The sequence below is a fragment of the Mustelus asterias genome, chromosome 7, assembly GCF_964213995.1.
Source record: "Mustelus asterias chromosome 7, sMusAst1.hap1.1, whole genome shotgun sequence".
Lineage (NCBI taxonomy): Eukaryota > Metazoa > Chordata > Chondrichthyes > Carcharhiniformes > Triakidae > Mustelus > Mustelus asterias.
In genome coordinates this window covers 3586641-3598850 of record NC_135807.1, presented here as the reverse complement: position 1 = coordinate 3598850, position 12210 = coordinate 3586641, and the positions used below count along the sequence as shown (strand labels likewise).

The 12210-nt window shown below is 41.9% G+C and overlaps 1 protein-coding gene across 1 annotated transcript in view; it reads right to left on the bottom strand.

Moving 5' to 3' along the window:
* ttc39c (tetratricopeptide repeat domain 39C) overlaps positions 1–12210 on the bottom strand; it is a 94727-nt gene that overhangs the window by 5683 nt on the left and 76834 nt on the right. The window contains exons 7-11 of the mRNA XM_078215619.1: positions 10477–10570; positions 8852–8959; positions 5976–6085; positions 3606–3729; positions 418–515 (exon numbers count right to left, since the gene is read on the bottom strand). Coding sequence (XP_078071745.1) covers positions 418–515; positions 3606–3729; positions 5976–6085; positions 8852–8959; positions 10477–10570 — 534 coding nt within the window. The remainder of the gene's footprint in view (positions 1–417; positions 516–3605; positions 3730–5975; positions 6086–8851; positions 8960–10476; positions 10571–12210) is intronic.

Genomic DNA, 12210 nt, shown 5'->3' with positions numbered 1-12210 from the left:
GAAGGGATTAGCCTTTAAATACGGAGCCATCCAATACTATGATGAGCAATAACAGCATTATTATTGTAAATTGAAGTTCCTGATTTTCAAATGCATTTTCCTGACAAGTGAATTACAAAACATACTGAAGACAGGCAAAATGAATGAAAGTAAACTGTACAGCAGTAATTGGGCTAATCATAGATTCGTCTGTGCAATTGCAGGTTTCTGCAAAAATATTTTTGCACTTTAATTCTGGTTTCACAATACATTATTACAAACAGAATTGTAGACATATTTTAGCCTAAAGCCTCATATTGCACTTAATTTTGTTTGCTTTGATGCTCATTGTAGAGTCAATTCTTATATACAGAAAGTGTTACAGTTTCTCTAAACAACACAAGTAGAATTATTAAAATCAAACCATTCTGTACACACCTGAATAGCACCATCTGAATTTCCCAGACATTTGTGTATTGCACCAAGGAGTAGATGTTTTAACCCAATTGTTAATGGCTCATGCATTTCCTGACAAGCTGGATAAAAGAGCACAAGTTAGTTTGTCTACTGCTAGCACCATCTATGCTGCATTCAGACTTACAATCACCAATCGTTCAGAAAATTAAATAGGGAGAGGCAAATATTGTGAAAAAGTACCATAAAATACTACAACAGCTTTATTCTGAAAGTATTCGCTGCACTAAAATTTCAGATTATGTTAGTGTAAAATTACAAACACAATATACAGCATCAGGCTAATATTGTTAACAATTAAATAATCTCTCCCTGATCGTCTAATTGCTTCATTAATTCTGCAAGGGTGAACATCGGGAACTTAGAATTGTCAATGTGCTAATTTTCCCACAAGAAAGGATTAGGTAGACAAATGCACTTAAATGCAAAAGGTATTCTATCTACATAAAGCAATATAAATCAGAGAAGTGGTTAAATGTTAATGTTCTAGTCACTGAAGCTGTCTCCACAAGGAAATACAGTGGCCAATCAATAAGCAGTCACTCAATAATTAACCACACCTTATACCCAGTGTGTTGGAGCATTGTTAGTGCTGAACTCTCAACAGGTGGGTGAATAGAGAGAAAAGGAGGTTGCATGTCCTGGTCAGAATAGAGTGTATAATTCCCCTGACAATCAAGGCCACAGACCACAGCGCTGTTAAGTGGCTGGGGATTCTGCTACTCGCCTCCACTCAGTACATTTTGCTGCAGAAATAATCCAGGAAACTGCTGCAATTTCAATCATGAGTGGAGTTTGCTGTAACTGGTCGAGACGGTTTTTAAATAGAGACTGTTGAGACGTTTGCTGTGAGCCTTGCCTCACCGCCAACCGGCATAGTGGTGCCAATACCCATTTAAGATAAGGATATGAATAGAAATATTTGCTGGTTTCTAAAGAAGAGGTGCAGGAATGGAGGAAATTAGAGGCATAGAGGTTTACAGCATGGAAACAGGCCCTTCAGCCCAACTTGTCCATGCCACCCTTAAATTATGTTCATTATTGCGCCTCATTACACAGAGGAAGCTGCTAATTGAACAAAGTGGATCCAATAATGACTGATGCATTGAGTGGTCACACTGCAGTTCACAATTTGTATCCATCTCATCTTATCAAACGTCTCAGTTCACTCTCAAAAACATTGGAGTGGCACATGTGGGAGTTAATTGTAAGGAAGTACCAGTTTAGATGTTAGGGATTATCTACTGTTTAGTTACGTATCGGGTAGATCAAAGAACAAAGAACAGTACAGCACAGGAAACAGGCCCTTCGGCCCTCCAAGCCTGTGCCGCTCATTGGTCCAACTAGACCATTCGTTTATATCCCTCCATTCCCAGACTGCTCATGTGACTATCCAGGTAAGTCTTAAACGATGCCAGCGTGTCTGCCTCCACCACCCTACTTGGCAGCGCATTCCAGGCCCCCACCACCCTCTGTGTAAAAAACATCCCTCTAATATCTGACTTATACCTCGCCCCTCTCACCTTGAGCCCGTGATCGTCAGCTCCGACCTGGCAAAAAACTCCCCACTGTTCAACCTATCTATACCCTTCATAATCTTGTACACCTCTATTAGGTCTCCCCTCATTCTCCGTCTTTCCAGGGAGAACAAGCCCAGTTTACCCAATCTCTCCCCATAGCTAAGACCCTCCATACCAGGCAACATCCTGGTAAACCTTCTCTGCACTCTCTCCAAAGCCTCCACGTCCTTCTGGTAGTGCAGCGACCAGAACTGGACGTAGTACTCCAAATGTGGCCTAACCAGCGTTCTATACAGCTGCAACATCAGACTCCAGCTTTTATACTCTTATACCTCGTCCTATAAAGGCAAGCATACCATATGCCTTCTTCACCACCTTCTCCACCTGTGCTGCCACCTTCAAGGATTTGTGGACTTGCACACCTAGGTCCCTCTGTGTTTCTATACTCTTGATGGCTCTGCCATTTATTGTATAACTCCCCTCTACATTAGTTCTTCCAAAATGCATCACTTTGCATTTATCTGGATTAAATTCCATCTGCCATTTCTCCTCCCAATTTTCCAGCCTATCTATATCCTGCTGTATTGTCCAACAATGTTCATCGCTATCCGCAAGTTCAGCCATCTTCGTGTCATCCGCAAACTTGCTGATAACACCAGTTACACCTTCTTCCAAATCATTTATATATATCACAAATAGCAGAGGTCCCAGTACAGAGCCCTGTGGAACATCACTGGTCACAGACCTCCAGCCGGAAAAAGACCCTTCGACTGTTACCCTCTGTCTCCTGTGGCCAAGCCAGTTCTGTGCTGTACTGTCCTATGTTCTATTATTCTGTGAAAATTACATTCGTAATTACTGCTGAACTAGTAACTTTGAACAACTGAGCTAATTATAGCATGAAACAAATCTCAATTCCTTTGCAAAAATGGGAGGAACAAGCCACAAGTCATGTCAGCCCAAGATACTCTTGTATGAAAGATTTTGGATAATGGAAAAACCTGGTTTTTATTCAGGAAAATTGGTATGTAGGAGACTAACTAGAATAGTGCCAGGAATAAGGGTTAATTATGTACGGAGCAGAGAGAATGTGGAACTTGCTAACACATGGAATGTTTGCAGTGAAGAACAAAGATGCTTTTAAGGGGAAGCAAGATAACTCAAAAGGGAAAAAGATCAGAAAGTAATGGGGGTCAATCGCGAGGGGGCATAGTTTTAGCGTGAGGGGTAAGAGATTCAGAGGGGATTTGAGGAAAAACACTTTCACTCAGAGGGGAGTGAGAATCTGGAACGCACTGCCTGGAAAGGTAGTGGAGGCCAAAAACCTTGCAACCTTTAAAAAAAATATTTGGATATGCACTTGAAACATCATAACATTCAAGGATATGGGACAAGTGTAGGAAAATGGGATTAGTGTGACTTTAATGGTAGTTGTTAGTGCCGACTCGATGGACCAAAGGGCCTTTTCTGCACTGTATGACTTGATGACTCTTATTGGGTGCGATGAGGTAGGGTGTGAAAAGGTCCGTGTGGACTATAACTGCTGGAATAGACCATGAGACCCAAATGAACTGTTTTTGTGCTGCAACTCTCAACGTAAAATGAATAAAACTATGGCAAGTATTGAGTTACCTTGATTCATTCGTTGTAGGTTTGAAGGGGAACAATTGGCGAGTGCTTTCCACAAATACAACACTTCAATGGCAGCGAGTATACATAATTCTTTGGTGGGCTTCTCCTTCTGGAATCTTTCAGCCTGCACACAAATGAATAAACGTGACACCAAAAATGTTCATCTAATTTCACCAAATTTACAACAGACCATTCCAGCAAGAATGGAAAATGCTGGAAATCCTTAGCAGGGTCGAGCAGCTTCTGTGAAGAGAGAAAAACAGTGTTAACATTGCAGGTTGATGTTCTTTCATCATCATCCTGAACGTTAACTCTGTCTCTCTCCGTAGATGCTGCCTGATGCTGAGTATTTTAATCATTTTCTGTTTTCAGCATTTCCCATGCATGGGACATGGAAGGAGTGGGAAAAAGGGTGGATGACGATGCAGTGCGATGTTGAGGGGGAGTGGAGGGTTTGCTCAATTCAAACTGTGCTTCTATTGTGCTTAGAAAGGGTTACGGCATGAAACATAAATAAACTGGCAGAAGCATGTGACTATTGCTTGGCAACTAGGAACCTTTTAAGGTAGGAAGGCTCAAAAGTTTAATTTTTCACTGCATTTGTTGGCAGTTGGAAACAAGGCACAGAGGAGTGAACATCTCTCAACTCTGCCAGGAGAAACTGCCCAGGAAAAGGGAGCTGCAAAGAGGCAGACTTTCCAAAGAACTAGATACAGTCCAGGTAACCAGGAAAGTGGGACATAATGAATGTCTTAAGACTGAAGTTAAGAGACCAGAGACCCAGGAGTTGAACAAGGTACTGTTCAGGAGAATTCAAAGGAAAAGCAAACAAAGTGCGGTGTGTGAAAAAGACAACTGCAGTAACCAAAGCTTTCTATCCAAGTGGGAAAGCAGGTTTCACAGATAAATGAAAAGTTTGATGCCATTTCAATAGTCTGGGAATCACAGGTTAAAATAATTGTGAACAGTTTGTACAACAGTCAAGACAAAGAAATCCAGGAGGGGGAGGTGTAAAACCTGGATGTTGGATTCTTTGTTAAAAGACAAGCGGAAACTTTGTTTTATAGAAATCTTACAGTGCAGAAAGACGCCATTCAGCCCATCGAGTCTGCACCTATCCCCATAACCCCACCCATTTACCCTAGGTAGTCCCCCTGACAACTTAGTTCCCCCCCACCAAACTTAGCATCGCCAATCAACCCACACATCTTTGGACCGTGGGAAGAAACAGGAGCACCCAGAGGAAACCCATGCAGACACGGGGAGAATGTGCAAACACCACACAAACAGTGACCCGAGGCCGGAATTGAATCCGGGTCCCTGGTGCTGTGAGGCAACAGTGCTAACCACTGTTAAACAGGCAGCACAGTGGCAAAGAGTAACTTGGAAAAGCTGGACTGAATTTCAGAATGCAAACTGATGTAAAGCATTATTGTGAAAGGAGATTTTAAAGCGTGTTTTTTGGGAGTGGAATTTGGAAACTCTCGTATGACAATCATCTGGGGGGATTTTGAGGAGAAATCCACAGAACCTAAATTGGGTTCAGAGTGGATAGTGTATTTGACCACAGCCAATTTGTGTGTTTAAAGGACTTTGTGATACTGAGACCATTATAGCTTAAGATATTGTTTATAACTCGTGTTAACCTTAAAATCTGTGAATAACTGTCAAGCTATGGAGGAGTAAAGGAGTATCATATCCAAGTTTTCATATTTAATTTAAAAAAATTCTTATTGTTAAAATTAATTAGCGCTCCCGTGACACTGTTCCTCCATCTTTTCTAAAAAAAAGTTATGGTCATTTGAGCTAGGGTTCCATTCTGGAATGTGCCCATCCACCAACTGGGATTGTAACACGTTACAAACAGTCCCTTTTCTTGTCAACTTTGATCAGCTAGAAGCACTCTCAGCTAAGTCAGAAGATTGTAGATTAAAGCCACCATGGCAGATCTCAGCTCATCATTTATGTTCAGAGTAGTACCAAGGAAGCACTGTGTTGTTAGAGATGCTGTTTTTTTTTAAACAAGGCTTAATCCGTGGCTTCAGTTTACCTTCTAAACCAATTTTTTTTAATGCTTAAATTACATTAGTGCTACTCAATTCCTTCGCCAATTTTGATTTCAATTTTCTGAGGCATTTTAGCAGAACAATTGGCTGGTTTTGTCCAAGCATTTCATTGACATTTTTTCCTTCGTTGCATTGTCAAGATTGAAATACGGGAACAGAATCTGTGCAGTATCTGTCCATGTGGCAGAATTACGTCTGCTGAAAAGATTCCTTGATAGCATCGCTGGTGTCACACTCTCGAATGCCCCATCTATTGTCCAACATGCAATTTGTCAAATTTAAAAACTGAACTCTGTCAGCTTACCTTCCGGAAGGAAAATTGCTCAATTTGATTATTCTTTCTTCTGAACAGCTTCTGGACTTCTATGAATACGTCTTGTGCCTTGTCAGTCTCACCTGTTGCGCCCTGGCATGCTTGATTAAAAATAAAACAGGATTTTTGTAATTCCCTCAGCTCAAAATATCAATATACAACAATACTGCAAGTAAAACAAAGTAAACAGAAGTGAAAAAGCACTCATAAATCATGTACCATATCCTAACTAACCACTTCTAAAAAAAATCATTCATGGGATGTGGGCATCGCTGATTCCCAGCATTTATTATCCATCCTTATTGCCCTTACAAAGGTGCTGATGAGCTGCCTTCTTGAATCTCGGTAAGAAGTCTCAAACCACAGACTTCTTACTGTGTTTACCCCAGTCCAACGTCAGTGTCTGCACTTCTTGAATCTCTACAGTCATGTGGTATAGGTACACCCAGACAGGCAGCCAGGATTTTGACCCTGTGACAGTGGAGAAATGGCAATATATTCCCAAAACAAGATTGCAGGGAAGCCTATGCTTGGCTGAAGCCAAAGTGTGCACCAGTGAGCAGGTGATTGCTAAGCAGGTGCTGCTTGCCAGCATTGTGATAACCCCTTCCGTCACTTCGCTGATGATTGAGAGTAGACTGATAATGGGATGGTAATTGACTGGGTTGGATTTGTCCTGTTGTTTTCACGTACAGACAGATGGCAGTGTTGTAGCTGGAATGGAACAGCTTGGCCAGGGACGCAGCAAGTTCTAGAGCAGAAGTCAAAAGAGAAAATGCTAGAAAATCTCAGCAGGTCTGGCAGCATCTGTAAGGAGAGAGACGAGCTGACGTTTTGAGTCCAGGTGACCCTTTGTCAAAGCTCTGCAAAGCAAAGCTCCAGCTTTGACAAAGAGTCATCAGGACTTGAAACGTCAGCTCTTTTCTCTCCTTACAGACGCTGCCAGACCTGCTGAGATTTTCCAGCATTTTCTCTTTTGCTTTCAGATTCCAGCATCCGCAGTAATTTGCTTTTATCTAGAGCAAAATTCTTCAATACTATACAGTACCCACAGGACGAAGGGTCATCCAGACTCAAAATGTTGGCTCTGTTCTCGCTCCACAGATGCTGTCAGACCTGCTGAGATTTTCCAGTATTTTCTATTTTCGTCTTCAGTACTATTGCTGGAACGTTGTCAATGCCCATAGCCTTTGCAGTATTCCAGTATCTTCAACTTTGTCTTGATATCACATGGAGTGAACCGAATTGGCTAAAGGTTGGCATCTGTGATGCTGAGGACCTCCGGAGGAGGCTGAGATGGTTTAATCACTTGGCACTTCTGGCTGAAGATTACTGCGAATGCTTCAGCCTTATCTTTTGCACTGATGTGCTGGGCTCCTCCACCATTGAGGATGGGGATATTTGTGGAGCCTCCTCCAGTGAGTTGTTTAATTGTCCACCATCATTCACGACTGGATGTGGCAGGACTGTAGAGCTTGGATCTGATTCACTTGCTGTGGAATGGCTTAGCTCTATATATTACTTGCTGTTTTTGCCAATTGGCTTACAAGTAGTCCTGTTTTGTAATTTGATATCAATTTTTATGTCTGGTGCTGCTCCTGCCATGCCCTCCTGCACTCTTCATTGAACCTGGATTAATCCCCTGGTTTGATAGTAATGGTTGAGTGGGGGATATGCCGGGTCATGGGGTTGCAGATTGTGCTGGAATACAGTTCTGCTGCTGTTGATGGCCCACAGCACCTCATAGATGCCAGTCTTGAGTTGCTGGATCGGTTCGAAGTCTGTCCCATTTAGCAAAGTGACAGTGCCACAGAACACGATAGAGGTTATTCTCAATGTGAAGGCGGGACTTTGTCTCCACAAAGACTGTGCGGTGGTCACTCTTACCGATACTGTCATGGACAGATGCAGTTGCGACAGGCAGGTTGGTGAGGATGAAATCAAGTATGGTCAGGGATAGATGGAAGCGAAGGAGAGATTGACAAAGATGTCATGGATACAAGACAAAGGGAGTGTTAATGGCAGCATGAAAGACTAAAGGTGCTGAGAGCGGCAGAAAGGTAAGGTATAGGAGAATAAAGGTCAGTGCTCAGTAAGAAAAAATAAAGAACAAGTGACAGATGGCCCTGTGGGGGAGGGGAGGGTTTGAATTAGAACAAAGAAAACAACAAAGGGGTCAAGATAGAGGAGGATGTTCACAGTTGTTGAACTCACTACAGTCCAGAAGGCTGTAATGTACCTAAATTGGAAAATGAGTTGTTCCTCCAGTTTATGTTGGTTCCTGGCAGCACTGAGAATTCATACAGACTTGAAATTTTATTTCTCTCTCCACAGATAGATGCTGCCAGTCTTGCTGAGTTTATCCAACATCTTCTGTTTTTATTTCACATTTCCAGCATCTGCAGTATTTTACTTTTCTTTTATGCGTATAATTATTTTGCTGCAATAGAAACAATGGTAGAATTCTGGATCTTGTACTTCCACCTGAAGACCTGACGGAATATTTCAGTAACCAGAAACAACACAAGAACAAGAAACAGGAGCCTGACAACAAATAGTTTCATTCTTTTTTTAAAAAAATCCAAGAATGGAATTTATTGTACATACAAGGATTGTTCTCCGATAACTGCACGGTTTCACTGATAATTTACAGGTATTTTTTCAATCATTTAAAGACTCTGGGGTTGTGGGGAGGGGGAGCACAAATTCACTTGTTTAAAAGCCATAACCCTCATGTTGCTTCACACCAAATAGACCTGACCTGATCTTCAAATCTGGACCAAGCAACACAGCCTATATTTAGCACTATATAACACAGGATATTATTACAGACAGTTACAACAAAAAAGTACAAAGTTGGAACAAACCTGCAGTCAAATACGCATAATAGCATTGTGACCACCTGGACTCATTTTTAAGCCGTGCAAAAGACTTGTGTGCATCCTTAAAATTCATTTCTATCATGCTGCACCAACCTGAAAACAGGAACAAAGCTCTAGTTAAATATAAACATAAACCAACTGGCTCAATAACACGTATCTTAATATAACCTGATGTTTTACCCTTTAAGCTATTTAATGTATTCCATAGATGCATCTATTGGATGTACTTCCATGCAACATAAAGAGTCATACCTCACTTGCCAAATTCCAATCCCCTTTCCACCACTCTGCACCATTCTCCCTAAAATGGTTATTTCATGCAATATTACAAAGCTGCAAGTCACCAGATTTCAATCAATGTATTCTTTTCAAGTCTTACTCTGTTCCTCCAGTGCTGATATTTGAAATGAACACTCTCCCTTTTCATGTCAGTCCACATCGCAACTATTTTAACTGCCCTTTCCATTCAGTAGGCTGACTTGTTTTTTTTCATACAAATCTGCATCAGAAGCCTGAACCCAAGAAGCACAGGGAACTTCTCTTTCCCAAAAACAAAAATCTCAGCAAGGCAGGAGTTCAGTGATGAGCTGATAAGAATTTACTGGTACATCTTTGGCCTGATGGCACACACTAGAAGACAAATCATAGAGAACGCACAAACCTTTGACAGGCTGACTTGTCCCATTCTTTCAGCACAACTGATTTTGTCCTCCAGCTCTTCCTGTGAGCCCAGCGCTGCTCGCACTCTCTCCAAATGCTACTGCAGAGATGATCCAGATCAGCGTAAACTTCCTCCAATCAAATCCCCCCCCTCCTTTAATGTCTACAAACATCTAGTTGCCTCTGGACTAGAATCCCACCAAACTCCATGGTGGCCACCCTCAGGCTAATCTCAGTTAGTCCAAAATGAAAATGTAGTCTCTTCCACTTTGCCAACAGTCACCTATGCACCCAGAGCTTGGATGAGTCTAGGTTTTGGCACCAGCAAAAGGATACTGAAACCACACAGAGCTTACCAATACCCGCTAGGGGGACTAGAATAGCAAACTAATGCATTCAAAACAAAAAGGGCCTAGACAAGGTCCAGTCAGCAAAAATTAAAGTGTTAATACAGTAAATGTCCAAGATAGGAAACAGGGTGGGAAAATTACTGCCCCTAGTGACAGATCTACTCTCTGGGTTCCATTAATGACCAGGCTGGCTGATAAAAAACAGACCACTAGAGACTGTAGACCTACCCGGTTTATGTACAAGATTACTGATTGAGCCATAGCTGGTTGACTTAATTCCAAACTTCCATCACCAGGCATGTCACTTTTGAGCCACCTAAAATCAAAAAAGACCTCACTCACTTACCTTTATTATTCCTCCTCTTTTCCTTCCCCTCCCACCAAACCCAAGGAGAATTGCCATTACTTGAATCTCTCTGGGCATAAGCAGAGAGAAATGCAAGTACATACCCTGAGTGAATTTTAAAATAGTCTTGCACACAATATGGCCTTACTTCATCTTATGCAGAGAACCATTATGCAGGCAATAATTCATCCAGATTAAAGTCACTACTTATAAACTTCATTATAAACCTCAACCCATGGAAATAAAGCACTTACCTATCTCATACAGGCATACATGTTGGATTTCACGCTGATCCATAGCTAGTTCCAATGCAGTTTGGAATGACGTCAAGGCACTGTTAATTTTACACTAGAGAAAAACAAAGTGATGTTAAATCCATGCTAAATCCATATAAAAGAGATACTTTGCTACTTTCCTTCCATACCGTAGCTGCATTTATATTGTTTTCAGCCATCAGCATCCAGGTGCGTGAATTAATCAACCAGTGCCACCAAGATGACATTTACATCTGTCCTAATGTGGCTTGGGGGGGGGTGTCCAATTTCATTTGATTATACGTTTGTGAAGCCTTGGGATAGCTGACTACATTAAAATGCTATATAGGTACATAGGAAATGAGTAGGAGTCAGCCATTTGGCCCGTGAGCCAGCTCAACTATTCAACTAGATCATGGCTCAATGTCTATGTCAACTCATTTTTCCACACTATCCCCATATCTCTGGATATCTTTACTATCTAGAATTCTAACAATTTCTGTCTTGAATATAGTCAATGACCGAGCCCCCACAGCTCTCTGGGTAGAGAATTTCAAAGATTCACCACCCTCGGAGTGAAGAAACCTCACCTCACCCCAGTCCTAAATGGCCAATCTCTTATTCTGAGACTGTCCCCTGGTTCTAGACACTAGTCTGGGGAAACATCCTTTCTACTTTGTTGAATCATGTAAGAATTTTGTATGTTTCAATGAAATTCTTCTAAACTCTAGAGAATGCAGGTCCAAGTCTCCTCATTCTCTTCTCATAGTCTTTTTTCAAAATTATTCTTTCAAGGGTTGTGGGGTCTCTGGTTATTCCAGCATTTATTGGCCATCACCAAACGCCACATAAAAAGGTGATGAGGAGCCGCCTTCTTGAACCACTGCAGTCCAATTGGTGCAGGTATACCTGCTGAGAGGGCATCCTAGCATAGTGACCCAGCGACAGTGAAGGAATGCAATATAATTCCATGTCAGGATTAAGTGTGGCTTGGAGAGGAACTTGCAAGTGAAAGAATTCCCATGTATTTGCTGCCCTTGTTCTTCTATGTGGTGGAGTCTGTGGGTTTGGAAGATGCTGTCGAAAGAGCCTTCGTGAGCTGCTGTGGTGCATCTGCAGATGGCACACACTGTTACCAAGTGTCAGTGGTGGAGGGAGTGAACACTGAAAATGGCTGGTCAGGTGCTAATCAAGCAGCCTGCTTTGTCCTGGATGGCATCAAGCTTCTGGAGTGTTGTTGGAGTTGCATCCACCCAGGCAAGTGGAGAGTATTCCATCACACTCCTGATTTGTTCCTTGTAGATGATTTGATTTATTGTCACAGGAATTAACATACAGTGAAAAGTATTGTTTCTTGTGCGCTATACAGACAAAGCATACTGTTCATAGAGAAGGAAACGAGAGTGCAGAATGTAGTGTTACAGTCATAGATGGTAGACAGGCTTTGGGGATTCATGAGGTGAGTTAGTCACTGCAAAATTCCCAGCCTTTACTTCTCTTATAGCCATAGTATTTATATGGATAGGTCCAGTTCAGTTTCTGGTCAATGGTAACCTCCAGATGTTGATGGTGGGGGATTTAGCAATGGTTATGCAATTGAACACCATGGCGAGACAATTGCATTCTCTCTTTTTGAAAATGGACATTATCTGGCACCTGTTGGCACGAATGCTACTTGCAATACGTCATCCCAAGCCTGAATGCTGTCCAGTCTTGCTGCATATGGACACAGAC